At 51.8% G+C, this 18,224-nt stretch overlaps 3 protein-coding genes across 3 annotated transcripts in view; all 3 read right to left on the bottom strand.

The window, feature by feature from the left end:
• Window positions 1-320, bottom strand: part of ttc39b (tetratricopeptide repeat domain 39B) — a 10,086-nt gene extending 9,766 nt beyond the window's left edge. The window contains exon 1 of the mRNA XM_030119877.1: window positions 3-320. Coding sequence (XP_029975737.1) covers window positions 3-53 — 51 coding nt within the window. The 5' untranslated portion in view covers window positions 54-320. The remainder of the gene's footprint in view (window positions 1-2) is intronic.
• Window positions 321-1,246: 926 nt separating this feature from the next.
• psip1b (PC4 and SFRS1 interacting protein 1b) lies at window positions 1,247-12,152 on the bottom strand (the record flags this gene model as incomplete). Its single annotated transcript, XM_030120669.1, is given in 11 exon segments — window positions 1,247-1,459; window positions 1,989-2,090; window positions 2,501-2,797; window positions 2,799-3,473; window positions 3,544-4,572; window positions 7,857-7,907; window positions 7,978-8,445; window positions 8,893-9,028; window positions 9,097-9,161; window positions 9,258-9,348; window positions 12,015-12,152. Coding segments are annotated over 10 exon segments (3,120 nt in total), but the record flags the coding sequence as incomplete, so codon positions are not given.
• Window positions 12,153-15,073: 2,921 nt separating this feature from the next.
• On the bottom strand, window positions 15,074-17,667 carry gltpd2a (glycolipid transfer protein domain containing 2a). Its single transcript, XM_030120276.1, has 6 exons — window positions 17,580-17,667; window positions 17,428-17,483; window positions 16,549-16,730; window positions 16,318-16,444; window positions 16,037-16,233; window positions 15,074-15,302 (listed from the first exon to the last, which is right to left on the bottom strand). The coding sequence occupies exons 1-6, from the start codon at window positions 17,665-17,667 to the stop codon at window positions 15,074-15,076; spliced, it is 879 nt and encodes a 292-aa protein (XP_029976136.1).
• Between the last annotated feature and the right edge of the window lie 557 nt (window positions 17,668-18,224).

The following is an 18,224-nucleotide window of genomic DNA, read 5'->3' as shown; positions in this document are numbered from 1 at the left end:
ACCTCCTCCTCCTCCGCCGCCGCCGCCGCCGCTCCGTTGCCTACGTGGGCCATGTCGGAGTCCGCTGCAGTCCTCCCTCAGGTCCGCAGGTGTGGCGCTCAGGGCTCCAGCGGTGCCATTCCTCCGACCGGCCGCCCGCCGCCTCTTCGCCGGAATCCGAGCCCCTTTTCCCGGCTGCGTCAGCGTTCCTCCCGGTTCCTCCCGGCTCCTCCGTCCGAATGTCGGTCTCTGCAGAGCGGGGGATCCGGAAGACACACACACACACACCTACCGGGAGGAAGCCCCGCCCCCGACACGCGCGCACACACAAACACACACCCAACAACCCGGGCAAAGGCAGCGTCCCCGGCACATAGGCGCGCGCACATACACCTACATGGAGCGACACCCCCCCCAACACACACACACACATACGCGCCCCCCCCCCCCCCCCCCCACACACACACACACCGGGGAGGCCTCGCCCCCTGAGTGACACGCTGGGAGGAGGCCCCGCCCCCTGAGTGACACGCCCGGAGGAGGCCCCGCCCCCTGCCGTCCGTACTGAAGGAACTTGAGGCTTTCAGGTTTATAAAACTGGTTTATTGGACAGTTTTATCAAATCACAGGTTCGATCAACAGAAACAAACTTCAAACAAGTTTCTAATAAGAAAAATAAAAGCATATGAGTGTTTCAGAATAAAGTCTATTTACAAAACTTTTAATGCTTCGTCACATCAAATGACATCGATTTATAATCCCAGCAGTGTTTTCTGTAATGCTCCACGTGAACTAAGCAGTGTTACAGTGACCCCCCCCACCCCCAGCAGGAGGAGGTGGTTCGGTCCAAAACAGGAGGGGGCTTCAGGTGGAGGAGTCCACTGCAGGGGGGGGGGGGGGGGGGGGGGGGGGGGGGGGGGGGGGAGAACTGATTAGATCTGAACCACATGATTCACTCAGGAGCAGCAGGAGTCTCACCTTGAGGCTCCGCCCCCTCCGTCCTCTTCTCCACCTGCTGCGTCTCCTGTTGCTCCTCCTCCATTCTCATCTCCACCCTCTGCTCCTCCTCCATCCTCCTCTCCTCTGGCTGCTCCTCCATCCTCTCCACCTGCTCCTCCTCCATCCTCCTCTCCTCTGGCTCCTCCTCCATCTTCTCCACCCTCTGTTCCTCCTCCATCCTCTGCTCCTCCTCCATCTTCTCCACCCTCTGCTCCTCCTCCATCCTCTGCTCCTCCTCCATCTTCTCCACCCTCTGCTCCTCCTCCATCCTCTGCTCCTCCTCCATCTTCTCCACCCTCCGCTCCTGCTCCATCCTCTCCACCCTCTGCGCCTCCTCCCGCTCCTTCTCCTCCAGCAGCGAGCGCAGGAAGGAGGCGCTCACCACCTCCTCCCCCTCCCCCAGCAGGAAGGCGTTCTTGAAGCGGTTGTAGAGCATCGAGGCCTTCTCCATCACGGCCTGGTTCCCCCGGTAGTACCGCATCTAGAGTGGCACAGCCAGCCAATCAGAGAGCAGAGAGGGAGGGAGAGCCAATCAGAGAGCGGGAAGGGAACGTGGGCCAATCAGAGAGCACAGAGGGAGCACGAGCCAATCAGAGAGCACAGAGGGAGCACGAGCCAATCAGAGAGCACAGAGGGAGCACGAGCCAATTAGAGAGCACAGAGGGAGCATGAGCCAATCAGAGAGCGGGAAGGGAGCGTGGGCCAATCAGAGAGCACAGACGGAGCACGAGCCAATCAGAGAGCGGGAAGGGAGCGTGGGCCAATCAGAGAGCACAGACGGAGCACGAGCCAATCAGAGAGCGGGAAGGGAGCGTGGGCCAATCAGAGAGCACAGAGGGAGCACGAGCCAATCAGAGAGAGGGAAGGGAGCGTGGGCCAATCAGAAAGCAGACAGGGAGCACGGGCCAATCAGAGAGTGGGAAGGAGCGCGGGCCAGTAAGAGAGCAGACAGTGTGTGAGCCAACAGAAGTGTAGCAGTGAGGCATTGTGGGACTTTCGGGGGTTCGTACCTTCCTGAGCGTGGCGATGAGCTCGCTGTGTCTCTGGATGTGTTGGGATGTAACGTAGACCAGACTGAGCTGGTCCAACGCCGTGAGACACTTCCCGATGTCCTGCACACAAACCAGAGTCCCCTCTTGAAGACACAGTCCCCTCTTAAAGAGACAGTCCTGTCTTAAAGAGACAGGTGCTTCTTAACGGGACAGTCCCGTCTTAAAGAGACAGTCCCCTCTTAAAGACACAGTTTCCTCTTAAAGAGACATTCCCTTCTTAAAGAGACAGTCCCTTCTTAAAGAGACAGTCCCTTCTTAAAGAGACATTCCCGTCCTAAAGAGACATTCCCGTCTTAAAGAGACAGTCCCTTCTTAAAGAGACATTCCCCTCCTAAAGAGACATTCCCGTCTTAAAGAGACAGTCCCTTCTTAAAGAGACAGTCCCTTCCTAAAGAGACAGGACACCACATCTCATCAGGAGCCTGAGTGTACCATGAGATGGACGGACGTCTCCAGGCCGCCGTACTCACCGGGTTGTCTGTCTTCAGGGAGATCCTGATGTCTCCGTGGATGCGGTGGAGCGTGGAGTCCGTCAGGGAGCACGTCTTCTCCGACCTGTCCGCTCCCTCCCCCCCCCCTCCCCCCCTGCGCCTCCTCCTCCTCCTCCTCGTCGGGTTTGACTCTGTTGGTCTTGTTGTCCTTCTTCTTCGGCTCCGGCGGCGGCGGCGGCGGCGCTGTATCCGCCTCCTTCCTGCCGTCCTCCCTGCTGGTCTTCTTGTCCTCCGGCGCTCTGGTCCTGCTGGGTTTGTCTTCGGGTCTGGAGGAGGCCTCCTCTCTCAGGTCGCTCCTCTCTGAACTCCTCGTCTTCCGCTGGTTGTCGTCCTTCTCCTCGTCCTTCCTCTCCGTCTTCTTCTGGACACTCCTCTTCTTCTCCTCCTCCACCCTCTGATCTGTCTTTCTCAGGTTCTTCTCCACCTTGTCCTCGTTTGTCGTCTCTCTCTCCGTCACTTGAACTTTTCTGTCTTTCTTCTTCTCGTCCTCCGTCGGCTCGGCCCTTCCGTCCTTCTTGTCCTCGGAGGACGGCCTGGCGGCGGCCGTCAATCCTCCCATCATGGTCTTCAGGTGGACCTTGGTCCCCCGACCACCGGACGCCTTCACGATCTTCCCAATGATCTTCCTCTCGTCTTTCGTCTCGTCCTTCTTCTCGTCTGTCGGACTCTTCTTGTCCTCGTCATTCTTCCTCTCATCTTTCTCCTTCTTCTCGTCTGTCGGACTCCTCTTGTCCTCCTTCTTCTCGTCTGTCTCCTTCTTCTTGTCCTCGTCCTCCGCCGGTCTCTTCCGGGTGACGATCTTTCCGATGATGCCGCTCCTCCTGCTGACGGAGGCGGAGTCGGAGCCTGCCGAGCCCCGCCTTCGGGGGGCGTGGCTCCCAGTGGCCCCGCCCCCTCCATCCCGCAGCAGTCCTCTCAGGGAGCTGAGGACGCTCTGTCTCCGGCGGCGCTGCTGCACAGAAGAGACAGTCAGCTGAAAGGAGGAGGAGGAGGAGGAGGAGGAGACAGACAAAGAGCCTCACCTCCTCGTCTCCGTCCTCATCTCTCCTCCTCCTCCTCTGCTCCTCCTTCTTCTCCTCCCTCCTGTGTTGGTCTTTCTTGGCGGTTCTGGTCTTCACTCCCTCGGATTTCTCCTCCTCCCTCCTCCTCTTTTCTCCCTGGCCGTCCCCGTCCTTCTTCACTTCCTCCCCTCCTCTCTCACTGCTCCTCTCTCTCCTCGTCTTCACTCGTTTCTCCTCACCCCGCTGCTCCTCTCTCTTTCTCTTGGATGATCGAGTTTGTGCCATCCTCTCTTCCTCCTTCTCCTCCTCCTCTTTCTTCTCTGTTTTCACCTCCTCTCTCCTTCCCTCACTGCTGCTTTTCTCCTTCACCTCCTTCTCTTTTTCTTTTGCCCCCTTCTCCTTTTCTCTCACCTCCTTCTCTTTCTCCTTAGCCTTGTCCTTCACCTCCTTCTCCCTCGCCTCCTTCACCTCCTTCTCCCTCTCCTTCGCCTCCTTGTCCTTCGCTTCCTTCTCTCTCTCCTTCGCCTCCTTGTCCTTCGCTTCCTTCTCCCTCTCCTTCGCCTCCTTGTCCTTCACTTCCTTCTCTCTCTCCTTCACCTCCTTTTCTCTCTCCGCTTCCTTCTCTCTCTCCTTCGCCTCCTTGTCCTCCTCCTTCTCTCTCTCCTTCTCCTCCTCCTCTCTCTCCTTTGCATCCTTCTCCCTCTCCTCTTTCTTCTTCTCTGATGTTTTCTCCTCCTTTGTCTTGGGTGCAGGAGTCCCTGAGGTTTTCTCCTCCTCCCCTCCCCCTCCTCCTCTCTTCATCCCTTCATTCCTCCTCCTCGTTGACACGCGTGCCTCTGACGGCCTCCTCTCTTCTTCTTCTGATTTTTGGGCCTTGCTCCTCTTGCTGTCTCCACTCGGTGGCTCCTCCTCCTCCACCTCCTCCTTCCTCCTCCTCCTCTTCCTCACTCCTCCACTCTCCTCCTCCTCGTCTCTCGCTTTCTTGTCTTCAGCTGAAGGCGTTCCAGTTGGACCAGCCGGCGTCCTCGTCTTCTTCTTATCTGCATCGACCTGAAGGACAGAAGAGGAGCAGAACCTCAGAACTGCTGCCGGAGTCCTGGAGACCTTCTGCTCCACAGAGGACTGAGAGCAGGTCCACCCAGAGGGACGCCTGGAGACGCCTGGAGCTCCGCCCAGAGAGACACCTGACCTCTGGGAGCTCCGCCCATCCATCCACCCATCATCCATCCATTTCCATTATCCGGGACCAGGTCTCAGGGGCAGCAGTCTAAGGTCCAATCCCATTTCTCTTTCTAGCCCTCCCCCTTGCCCCTCCCCCTTTGAAACGGAGTGCTAAGGGGTAGGGCCGAAACTAAACCCCTCCAAATTGGAACACCCCTTTGACAATCGTGTACGTCATCAGTAGTCGCCGCTGCTGATGACGTAGGCAGATGCGACAATTGTTTGCCCAAAAAGAATGTTTTTCTTGCATTTTAAAACTTTACTCATTGAGAAAATACTTACATTTACGAACTTCTTTCATTGTGGATGCTGCCATCTTGCCGATCTTGCAAGTCTTTCCAGTGGCGGCCGGTGGCGAGGGGCGGCAGCGGGAGTGTTGGTTTTGTCCGCCTACACCGCGAGTGGTGGGCGGGGTTAGTTCACTTCAGCATTGGCGGGAGCGCTCATTTCCACACCAGGCGTGTTGAAGAAACCAGTTTATTGAAAATAATCGTTTATCTGTTGTGTTTGGAATGCCCCTGGAATGCGCGAGTGTGGAAGCGAGCGCTCCTGCGAATGCGGAAGTGAACTAACGCCGCCCGCAATTCACGGTGTAGGCGGACAAAACAAGCGCTCCCGCCGCCCCTTGCCACCGGCCGCCACTGGATCACACCCCTCCGTTTGAAGTGTGCCTCGGGAGACTCTCCGTTTGGAGGGGTGTATATCTCTACCCCTTCCCCTACCTCTCCATCATAATGGCAATCGGGACACCCCTACCCCTCCACGTGAACACCGAAAAACGAGAGGTCGGGCCAAGGGGGAGGGCTAAGGGGTGAAATGGGATTCAGCCTAAGAAGGTATGCCCAGACGTCCTGTCCACAGACCTCCTGTCCCCAGACTCTTCATCCAGCTCTTCCGGGAGGATCCTGAGGCATTCCCAGGCCGGCTGAGAGACATATACCACGCAGCTCGCCAGCCGTCGATGAAAGCCATGTCTGCAGGCGGTGGGAAAGGATTGAACTGCCGATTGTTAGCGGGTCGACCCGCTAGTTTCAGAGGGAAAGAGGTAGTAGTCTCTCCACCCTGCCCTAGGTCTTCCCCGGGGTCTCCTCCGGTGGACATAACCAGAACTCTTCCCCAGGGAGGCGTCCAGGAGGTTCCATTCTAAAGAGGTGCTCGAGCCACCTCAGCTGCTCCTCTCGATGTGGAGGAGTAGCGGCTCTACTCCGAGCTCCTCCCTGGTGACTGAGCTCCTCACCCTATCTCTAAGGGAGCGCCCAGCCACCCTACGGATGAAGATCATTTCGGCCGCTAGTATCCGGGATCTTGTCCTTTTGGTCATGACCCAAAGCTCATGACCATAGGTGAGGGTGGGAACGTAGATTGACCGGTAAATCGAGAGCTTCTCCTTTTGGCTCAGCTCCTTCTTCACCACAACAGACTGATACAACGACCGCATCACTGCAGCCGCTGCACCGATCCGCCTGTCAATCTCACGCTCCATCCGTCCCCGACTCGTGAACAAGACTCCAAGATACTTAAACTTCTCCACTTAGGCCAGAGCCTCTCCACTGACCTGGAGTGGGCAAGCCACCTTCTTCCGGTCGAGAACCATGGCCTCGGATTTGGAGGTGATGATCTTCACCCCCGTCGTTTCACACTCGGCTGCGAACCAAAACACATGTGGACTGGTTGGGCAAGCTCCCACAAGCCCTCGAGCCCCTATGGAGGGTCTAGAGCTGGTCCAGTATTCCACGATGAGGACAAAAACTGCATTGTTCCTCCTGGATCCGAGGTTCGACTATCAGTCGAATCCTCCTCTCCAGTACCCTGGAATAGACTTTCCCGGTGAGGATGAGGAGTGTGATCCCCCTATAGTTGGAGCACACCCTCCGGTCCCCCTTTTTAAACAGGGGGACCACCACCCCAGTCTGCCAATCCAGAGGCACTGACCCCGACTGCCACGTGATGTTGCAGAGACGAGTCAACCAAGACAGTCCCTGCACATCCAGAGACTTAAGGTACTCAGGGCGAATCTCGTCCACCCCCGATGCCTGGCCACCGAGGAGCTTACCAACCACCTCGGTGACTTCAGCTAGCGTGATGGACGAGTCCACCTCTGAGACCTCAGCCTCTGCTTCCTCCATGGAAGACATGGTGACGGGATTGAGGAGGTCCTCGAAGTATTCCTTCTACCGTCCAATAATATCCCCAGTGGAGGACAGCAGTTCCCCACCTCCACTGTAAACAGTGTTGGCAGAGACCTGCTTTCCCCTACTGAGGCGCCGGACGGTTTGCCAGAATTTCTTCGAGGTTGACCGATAGTCTTCCTCCATGGACTCCTGAACTCCTCCCAGACCCCAGTTTTTGCCTCCACAACCACTTGGGCTGCAGTTCATTTGGCCTGCCGGTACCCGTCAGCTGCTTCGGGAGTCCCATGAGCCAGCAAGGCTTGATCGGACTCCTTCTTCAGCTTGACGGCAGCCCTTACTTCCGGTGTCCACCACCGGGTTCGGGGGTTGCCACCATGACAGGCACCGGAGACCTTACAACCACAGCTCCGGGCAGCTGCTGCGACATTGGAGGTGGAGAACATGGTCCACTCAGACTCGATGTCCCCAGCCTCCCTCGGGACGTGAGAGAAGCTCTCCCGGAGGTGGGAGTTGAAAACCATGCTGACAGAGGGTTCCACCAGATGTTCCCAGCAGACCCTCACAACAGGTCTGGTTCTGCCAAGTCTGTCCGGTTTCCTCCTCCGCCAGCGAATCCAACTCACCACCAAGTGGAGATCTGTCCACAGCTCTGCTCCTCTCTTCATCCGAGTGTTCAAGACACGAGGTCAAAGGTCAGATTACACTTCTAACCGAGGGTGTCCTGGTGCCAAGCGCACTTGTGGACCCCTCTGCGTTGGTTATGGACAAACTGTGACTGGAACTGAAGTCCAATACGGGGAGGCCGCACATCCCTGTCCCCCCTCCAGGTCTCACTGTCACTGCTGACCCCCCAGTCTGAGCACTGCTTGGTCTTCAGGCCGGGACAGCAGTGAGGAACCTATCCCCGACCCGACGGACCGGGGTCGAGTCCCTCTGGTTCTCCCAAACACCACTGAACCAGTCCCCCATCGGTGGGTGTACCTTGGAGCCTGCAGCCGGCCTCGGGGTCGCGTCCTCCTCGCCGGGGGTCGTCTGAGGAGACAGCAACATGTTGACCTGCCATCTTGTTTTCCCGACACTCCAGGCGGATTGACCGTCTTACCTCTGAGCCGGCGGCCGTTTCCCTCGCCAATGCGCCAGCAGACCTCCGGCTCCTGGTGTTCCCGGCCAGCTCCGTGGCCTCGGGGACGTCTCCGGCGGCCGGTTCGGGGCCCGCGGTCCTTTCTGGAGCCAGTCTGGACGAGGCCCTCGTTGCCGTCTTGGTGGCCGGTTGATTCTCGCCGCCGGCACCGCTCCGGGTGCGCCTGCCGTTGGCCGGTTTACCGCGACCGGATGTGGCGACATCGCTGTCCGCCCGGTCACCTGAAGTCGGTTTTGCAGGCGTGGGTGTAGACGCTGAAGCCGGTGTCTCAGGTGTGGTTCTTGAAGCTGAGCCTGGGGTCGCAGGTGTAGTATTTGAAGTGGGTTTTGCAGGTGTAGTTTTTGACGCTGAAGTCGGTTTGGCAGGTGTAGTTTTTGACGCTGAAGCCGGTTTGGCAGGCGTGGTCTGAGTGTTGGACTTTCCTGGAAACTGAGACAATGATTCACTCATAAACATCCCGGTCTCTGCTCAGAAACTCAGCAGGTGCTAGACGACTCGTGGTTTACGGGTTATTTTTATGCTGCCGGCCCTTTAAGCAACCCGCCGCTTTCTGAGGTCCAAATTCAGTCCTCTGAAATGCAACAGAGGCCCGTTTGCATGACAACGTTTCCAAGTGGAAAAGTTCTTTGTGTTTGGTAAAACCAACGACAGCACCCACGAGTGGCCCAACATGAAGATGACATAGCTTTCAAGGCATTTCTGCCGTTACCATGGAGACAGACATCGTGACAAACCAAAACGGCCTCTTTTTCAAACATTGTCATGGAAACAGGGAAACTCCTGTTTGAGCAGCAACAGGAAATGGACCAATCAGAAGACAGTGGGCGGAGCCAGAAGATAAGGTGAGTCAGGGTCTAAAGACCGAACCGGACGTACCTTGAGTTTGCTGCCAACTCCCGGAGTGTTCTGGATCTCCCACATGCCCTCGGCGAAGCCCTTGATCCGCACGCCGCTGCCGTACTTCAGTCGGTTCCCCACATACGGGACCACGTTCTCCGGGGGGAGGGTGCCTCTGGGGAGGAAAGGGAGGAGTTAATGCCGGCCCCGCCCACGGGATCGCTCGACGACGCCTGAACGTACAGCTGGTGAGTCCCGAAGAAGAAGACCGGGATTCTCTTCTTGTAGCCGCGGTCGGACTTGCAGATCTGCACAGAAGAAGGTTCATGTTGCTGTTGGTGAGGGTGTGTGTGTGTGTGTGTGTGTGTGTGTGTGTGTGTGTGTGTGTGTGTGTGTGTGTGTACCCTGGCAGGCCAGTGGGGAAAGCCCTTCATCTTGGCGAACACCAGGTCTCCGGCCTTGAACGCCTCTTTGCTTTTTCCCGACATGGTGCAGCTGCAAACAGTCAGACAGAACAGAGCGTTAGCATTAGCCTGTTCCAGAGGAGCTAGCATTAGCGTTAGCCTGTTCCAGAGGAGCTAGCATTAGCATTAGCATATTTAGAATGCTGAGGGCTTCAGTTTCCACTGACATCCAGATTATCGAGCATCTTCCTCTTCTAGCATCAGATTATAGAGCATCTTCCTCCTCTAACAAGACTGGACAGACAGGTTCCACTTTGTTAATGTTAATGACGATTCTTCAGCCCGGAACAAAGTTAAATATGGAGTTCCACAGGGTTCTGTTTTAGGACCTATACTCTTGACATTATACATGCTTCCTGTAGGAACATCATCAGGAAACACTCCATTAACTTCCACTGTTATGCAGATGATACACAGATCTACCTATCCCTGAAACCAGATGATACCGACCAACTGGTCACATTAGAAGCTTGTCTTAATGACATAAAAACCTGGATGAGTCATAATTTTCTCCTCCTAAATTCAGATAAAACAGATTTTATTTTATTTGGCCCAAAACACCTGAGAGAAAAATGATCTAATCAAATGCTGACCCTAGATGGTGTTGCTTTAACTCCCAGTAACACTGTGAGGAACCTGGAGTGACCTTTGACCTTTAACTCCCACATTAAACAGGTCTGCAGGACCTCCCTTCTTTCATCTGCGTAATATTTCTAAAATCAGGAACATGCTGACTCAAAGCCATGCTGAGAAATTAATCCATCATCTGTTCCTCCAGAGTAGACTACTGTAACTCCTGTTATCAGGAACCAATAACTGCCTAAAAAGTCTCCAACTGGTTCAAAACGCTGCAGCAAGAGTTCTCACAAGAACCAGTAGGAGAGATCATATCACCCCAATATCAGCTTCCCTTCACTGCTTCCTGTTAAATCTAGAATAGAATTCAAAATCCTCCTCTGAGCCTATAAAGTCCTGAACAACCAGGAACCATCAGATCTTAAACAGCTGTTAGGGTGCTTTCACACCTACAGCATTTGGTCCGCTTGAAGCGGACTAGCGTCCTCAACTCCTGCAGGTTCGGTTCGTACGCGCTGGTGTGAAAGCAGACCAGTTAGTTTTGGTCCGGGACAAAGAACCGCACCGAGACCTCCTCGAGGAGGTGGTCTCGGTGCGGTCCGCTGCTGGTGTGAAAGTTGACCAGCCTCGGTCTTGTCCGCTCTGTTGTGGAGAAGGCTTTTTGGTCGGCGGAGGCTTCCGTAGCAAGCCGCGCAGCACATCACGTCACACATGCTGGCCAATCAGGGTTCACATCCGCCACCCAAAACACATTATTATGTGAACAGCGCCAGCAAGAGGCAGGAGGGTCATAGTGGATAGTTCATCTGCAAAAACAAGTGGTGTGAATGCGAACCGAACCAGGTGACAGCTGCAACATTTATGAATAATTTATGTCCGAACCGAACCACTCTAGCGGACTAGTAGGTGTGAAAGCACCCTTAGTCCCAGACTGTCCCAGGAAAACGCTTCGTTCTCAGAGTGCTGGTCTGCTGGAGGCTCCTAGGTTCTCTAAAAGTAGAACAGGAGGTAGAGCCTTTAGCTATCAGGCTCCTGTTATGTAGAACCAGCTCCCAGTGTCTGTCAGGGAGGCTGACTCAGTCTCGGTTTTTAAGATGAGGCTTAAGACCTTTCTATTCAATAAAGCTTACAGCTAGGGGTCGCGCCTGCTCTCTCTCTCTCTCAACTATTATGTAACTGTTCTGTAAGGTGATGTTGGGAAAATGAGTCGTGGATTCATTGTATAAATCTGTGAACCTGTGTCCACTTCAGTGGAAATAAAATGATCTCTCGCCCTCTCTCTCTCTTTCCACTGTGGGAGACCAAAAAGTCAGAATACCAAAACCCTGGACGAAGAGGCTGTCTCTGAGGTGGACTAGAGCCGTGCTTGAGGGATGGCAGACAGAACATCAATCAGCTGATCCATTGAGACAGCCTGGATCCAATGGGTGCAATTCTAAGTGGGCATCAGTCAAAACAGCTGCTCCACTGATTAATGGAGGAACCCGGACCCAGTGGGTGGAAGGTTTACTGAACCCGGGTTCTACCATGTGGAACCGGCTCCCAGTTCTGCTCCTTCTCTCGTTTCAATGTAATTTCATTGTACTACTGTAATTTTATTGTACTGCTACATGTCACTGATGATTTCCTCTTGTAACCTATGCACCCTGTGTTTATATATGAATTGTATGTAGATACAAGAACCTGTCTGTCCTATCTCCTTCTCTTTCTGTCCCCTCACCCCAACAGCAGAAAGTCGTCACCTCTGAGCCTGATTCTGCACAGGTTTCTTCCTGTTAAAAGGGAGTTTTTCCTTTCCACAGTGGCTGATGCTTGCTCATGTGGATCTGTTGGGTTTTCTCTGTAAAAGTGTCTAGAAACGACCGTGTTGTAATTGGCACTTCATAAATAAAGCTGAATTAACAAATGCACATGTTGACTTTATGGATCAACAGACGGGATAAAAGCCTCCCTGTCAGACGCCAGACACCACTGAGCTCCACCTTGCAGCCTGAAACCTCAGGACGGAGGAGTTTGAAGACATCTGAGCTTTAAAAATCCTTTTGTTTACAAACAGCTGCTCGCTCGGAGGCTAGTCGTGTTCTACCGGGCTTCCAGCTGACGGCGGGCGGGGAGCGTTACCGGCTGAGACGGCGGTCCGGGACTGATGGGTGAGGAGAGGATTGATCGGGAAGAGTCGCTGTGCGCGGTGAGAAGCGGCTCGCTGCTGAACTAGCTGAAACAGCTGCTGTCCGCCGCCATGTTGGCTCCCTCCGCTGCGGTCACGTGACCCCCGGCGCTCCGCGCCTGAAACCTGGATTGTACCAACTGAGGCAGGCCGGAGGGGGGGGTCGGGGCCGGACCACTCTGATGGCGGCGGTTTCTTTCTTTTTTTCCTATTTAATTCTAAACGTTTATTAACATGATCAAATAAAGTACAATGACATCCTCATGTTATACAGAACAAAATTAGATACATTTTCGGCGGTTTCTTTATGACCTGTTCTTTTCACAGAAGAAAACAACTGACGGTTCTTTTCCAGACTTCAGATCCTCACTTTAGATTTGTATTAAAATTCAGAATTCAAGAAGTGCGATCCTTGTCACACCGTTCAGAATATAAAAAAATATGTCTGAAATGTTTTCAGAAAGTGTATCGCTGAGGTTTTTTTAAACAAGGAATGTATTTTTTCTGTATTTATCTTTTTTTTTTAAGAGAATCAGAATAATTGCTATCGAACGAAAAACAAAAATGATTGCAAACCCATTCAGTGATTCGCTGCAAATGAAAAAGAGAATTATGAACAACCGTGGGAGAAGAAAGTGAAAAAACTGAAAACAAAGATGGAAACTACAGACATTTGTTTAAAAAATACTTTAACAAAATTGAAAAAAAAAAAGTTTTTTGTTGATGGATTATTAATATAAATCAGAGAGAAAAAAAGAAACATATTTACAAAAAAAAACACTTTTTTTATTTGTTGACATTAAAAATCCATTCACCTGAAAAAATAAAAACATTTGAAACTACTTTTGTCCTTGCTGACTGAAGAGGAAACAAAATGAAAAGAGAAACGAGAATTTTTATTTTAATTTCTTTTTTCTTCCTTGGCTAAAAAAAAAAAAAAACTGGAAAAAAAAACTGGAAAAAAACAACCTTTAGGGTTTTTACTATAATCGAGGACTAGCTTGTCGTTACATGTCCGCACCGCTAGATGGAGCCAAAGTACTGGTGATCAGGAAGCCAATGAAGCGTCACAGAACGTGACCATCTGCAACGAAGCTTGAACGCCAGACAAGCGAGCAAACTACAGAGGTGAAGTTTTGATGCCAAATTTAAACTGATGGTTCAACGCAGCAGAGTCAACAAACAACTGCCAAGCCGCCAAGATATGTTAGACTGAATTATTAATGTTCATGAAGTTGAATAGAACTTGAATTTGATGGTTATGAAGTTAGTTACATCATTAATGCAGTTATTGAACCTTTGAGGTTCTTATGTGTTGCTTATTCGCTGAGTCACAGCCTCAGATTTTGAGAAAGATAAAATAGTTTTTTATTTAATACTGCAGTAATATTTCTGGATCTTAAATCACATGAAATGTTTTCTCTTTTAGAGTTTTCCTAGAATAATTGTACAATAAAATGTTGTTTTATGAGTAACCTTATTGTCTTCAACATATTTTTATTTTCACAAAATGATACTTGAAAAGTAGGGGCCGTCTTATATTCAGAGTTGTCTTATTTGTTGACTGAAAAAAATAAACAAAAACAATAAAAAAACTAAAACAAAATGAAGACAAGGCTTGAAAGGAAAAATTAATACATCGACAAAAAACTGAATCCAAACTAAAGAAATTCCATCTGATGGTTATAAAAATAAAAACAAACAAAAAAAAACCCTGAACCCGAAAGTGAAGAACATCCAGCATGTTCCTGGGGGGTATTGCACAAAAGTAGGATGAAGACATCCAGGATAAATGAAAATGCGCGGCTTGAGTCAGTGTTTTCTCCGATTAATCGGTTGCATGTTTGCAGAGCCAGGATGAAAAGACGCGGTTTACTCAAGCCAGGTGTGGAGCATCAGGATCAGTGTGCGAACATGGAACAAGGGCGAGCATCTTACTTCAGGCGGGATGAGCAGCAGTGTGTGGCCTGCACCTCGGCTGTGGGGGTGGGGGTGGGGGGGTGGGGGCAGAGCGAGGACTTTACACTACACTATTACACCCATTATTACAGCCTGTACATCTGACGTTTAAGACATAGCGCCCCCACGCTTCAATGGTGAGGACAAGTACTGCATGCAGGCCGCAGCTTTATCAAAGTGAAATAGTGAAGCTCAGATCAGAGATTCTGCTTCTGATCCATGATTATGATCATACAAAAGTAATAATAATAATAAAATACAGGAAATACACGGGGGACACAGCATTTTGCCAATATTTAGCAGTAAAAAAAAAAAAATTCACAAATCATGTTTTCTGGGGCCTTATGTCTCAAAGGGGGCTGAGTCTGTTATATTGTGTCCATTTCAGTGTTGTGAGACATTTAGTTTTCCTTTGTTTCTCATTTTAGTCATTGTGTAGCTTCAGGGTTATTGTATTTTATTTCTTATTCTTCATTTTTTACATCAGTGTGGTTTAGTACCAATTTCATTAAGGTTTTTATTTTCCATTGTCTTTACAATAATTGTGAACCTTTTATTGTAGGACTTGTATTAATGAAAAAAGGATTCTGAAACATCTGTGTTGAAAGTTATTTTGGTCTTCATATAATCTGAGCAACAAAATAATACTAAAGTCAACCAGACCCTGCAGATGCAACGACTACAGTAGTAAGATGTGGCTGCAGGATGATTAAATGATGTAATGTGTAGAAAAATCAAGGAAATGCTGTAAACCACGCCCACTTCTCACATTGTTGACAGCAGTTTAATCTTCTCCTGGTAGTTAGCCTGCTGTGGAGCAGCGAGCTGCAGAGAATAAATCACCATGGTGACTTGACCAGGATAAACTTGGCCAGCTTTTGTGTAACCAACTTGAGGCTAACTTCGTCCAGGATCACCACAGTTTGCCGGATTAATCCCTGATCCTGGTTTTGTGCAATGCCCCCCTGGACTTAACGACGTTCTCCATCGCTCATACTGAAAACGTTCTCGATGGCTCTGACTGGATGAAACGTTCCGGACCGTCCCGGTTCCATCAGGGCAGCTCCAGCATGCGGTTCTGTTCCAGGATGCGCTGCGTGCGGCCGTGGACCTGCGTCAGGGCGTGGATGAGGACGCGCAGGGTGGGCGTGGCTTCCTCCTGCCGCTCCACACACACTAGCTGCAGGAAGAAGCGGCGCTCGGGCAGCGCCAGGAACACCAGCTCCGCCGCTCGCTGCAGGAACCAGGGGTGGTGGGGGGCCAGCGCCTGCTGGTAGGCCTCCCTGGGGGGGGGGGGGGGGGAATTAGCATTAGCATGAAGCTCCAGACTGACTGATAGCATTAGCATGTATCTGACAGATAACATTAGCATGTATCTGATGGATAGCATTAGCATGTATCTGACAGATAGCATTAGCATGTATCTGATGGATAGCATTAGCATGTATCTGACAGATAGCATTAGCATGTAGCTGGCTGATAGCATTAATATGTAGCTGACGAATAGCATTAGCATTCAGCTGCCAGCTGACTGATAGCATTGACATGTAGCTCCCTCCTGACAGATAGCATTAGCATGTAGCTGACTGGTAGCTTTAGCATGTAGCTGCCCACTGACTGATAGCATTGACATGTAGCTCCCTCCTGACTCATAGCATTAGCATGTAAGTAACTGATAGCATTAGCATGTAGCTGACTGATGGCATTAGTATGTAGCTGACAAATAGCATTAGTATGTAGCTGCCGGCTGACGGATAGAATTAGCATGTAGCTGCCGCTTCCGTCAGTCTGCCCCAGGGCAGCTGTGGCTACAGCAGCAGCTTACCACCACCCAGTATGGAGAGAATGAAGAATGCAATGTAAAGCGTCTTTGAGTGTCCAGAAAAGTGCTATATAAAACCAATGCATTATTATTATTATTATTATTATTATTATTATTATTATTATTAGCTGCCGGCTGACGGGTAGCATTAGCATGCAGCTCCCTCCTAACTGATAGCATTAGCATGTAGCGTACCTGCAGAGCTCTCCGGGGGTCCGGTAGCGTCCCTCGGCGTCTGGTCCCTCGGACAGACCCTCCAGCATCAGTTTGAGCCACAGCAGCGAGCGGTGGAGACGCAGCAGCGTGCGGCAGCCCGAGTCCGTGCGGTGGGAGAAGCTGACCACGCCCTCTTTTAGCTCCGCCTCCACCATGGAGCGAACGGAGCGGTACGCCTTCAGAACAACAAACAGCAGAGTCCAAAGCAGCGGTGAAGTTCAGCCGAAATGCCTGTAAACGCGCTACAACCGCAGTCTCACCTCGTTGTGAACCGATTTCCCATCATCCTTTGAGGGCTGTTTGATTGACAGCTGTCGGATCAAATCCACTTTTTCCTTCACTTTCTGAGAGAAGAGGCTGACCATGGAGCCCAGAGACTCCATGAATCTGCAAACACATGCAGATAAACACACACACGAAAAGGCAGCATGTGGGCGTGTCCCCGGCCCTGTGGGCGTGGCCCCGGCCCTGTGGGCGTGGCCCCGGCCTACCTGAGCAGCTGGTCCCAGCCCTGCAGGTAGGCGTCCAGCAGGACGTCGTCCTCCTGGGACAGACTCGACCTCAGGTGCAGCAGCAGCAGCCTGGCCTGAAACGATTGGCCGGGGCAGTCCTTGATGAGGGGCGGGGCTTCGTCTGGCTCCGCCCACCTGGCAGGAGCCACTGGAGGCTGGGACTGACATTTGGACGGGGACGGACAGACGGTCAGTGCTGATGAGGGCGTAGGTTCTGAATTTTTCTGAATTTTTTTTGGTTTTTGGACACAGTGGTTTAATTTCCCATCAGTCGCGGCTGGGGGCGAGGGGCGCCGGCGACAGGAGCGCTTGTTTTTTCCACCTACAGCGCGAGTGGCGGGCGGCGTTAGTTCACTGGAGCGCTTGTTTCCACACCCACACATTCCAGGCGCATTGCAGACAGCACAACAGGTAGGCCACGATGATTTTTAATAAACTGGTTTCTTCAACACTGCCCGCCTGGAATGTGCGGGTGTGGAAACGAGCGCTCCCGCCAATGCGGAAGCGAACTAACGCTGCCCGCCACTCGCGGTGTAGGCGGAAAAAACAAGCGCTCCCGGCCCTCGCCACCGGCCGCGACTGTTTCTCATTACCCCTGAAGGCAACATAGACTGAGCAGACAGACTGGAGACAGAAGACAAGGCGACAGGAGGCATGAGGACAGAAGACATGAACACAAGAGGACAACAGACAAAGGGACAGAATAGATGAAGACAGGAGACGTAAAGGAGAAAGAAGATGCGGAGACAAGAGGACGAAAGACAAGACAAGGGGACAGATGCTGAGAGGACAGAAGATGAGGCTCAGGTGTGTGTGTGTGTGTGTGTGTGTGTGTGTGTGTGTGTGTGTGTGTCCTACGCTCTGGGAGAAGCATGGCTCTCCGGAGCCTCCACACCTGGATCCTCCACTCTGAGCTGAGAAATGGAGAGAGTGACAATTAGCCTAGCATTAGCATTATCGTTAGCATTAGCGTTAGCTCGCTAGCATAAAGGGGGCGGAGCCTCACTCACGGAGCCAGAAGGAGCTGAGGAAGAGGAGCAGGGCCAACATGGCTGACAGCAGCAGGCGACGAAGCAGAGGACGCCTGAGGGAAACCATGGCAACAGCTACACTCACACACACAAAGCACACACACACACACACACACACACACACACACACACAAAACACACAAAACACACAGACAAAAGAAAAACACACACCAAAACACTGTGACTCCACACAGGTTAAACACGAGAGTGTGGTTGACTTCTGGTCACATGACTGCAGCACAGACGACCTTTGAACTTTGAATTCGTCCCCGTTATCTCGCTTACACACACACACACACACACACACACACACACACACACACACACACACACACACACAGAGGAAACAGTGGACACGGACTGAGCAGGAATTGATTTTATTGGTGAAAATTGACACAAACTAACACAGACACAGTTTTCTCCATAACACCCGTGGCTCAGACTCACTCTTTGGTGTGTAGTTCTGTGTGTGTTTTTGGTGTGTAGTTCTGTGTGTGTTTTTGGCGTGTAGTTCTGTGTGTTTTTTTGTGTGTAGTTCTGTGTGTGTGTTTTTGGTGTGTAGTTCTGTGTGTGTTTTTAGTGTGTAGTTCTGTGTGTGTTTTTTGTGTGTAGTTCTGTGTGTGT

This window comes from Salarias fasciatus, chromosome 3 (assembly GCF_902148845.1).
Source record: "Salarias fasciatus chromosome 3, fSalaFa1.1, whole genome shotgun sequence".
NCBI classification, from domain to species: domain Eukaryota; kingdom Metazoa; phylum Chordata; class Actinopteri; order Blenniiformes; family Blenniidae; genus Salarias; species Salarias fasciatus.
Note: the sequence above shows the minus strand (reverse complement) of the source record. Positions and strands in the feature narration are given on the sequence as shown.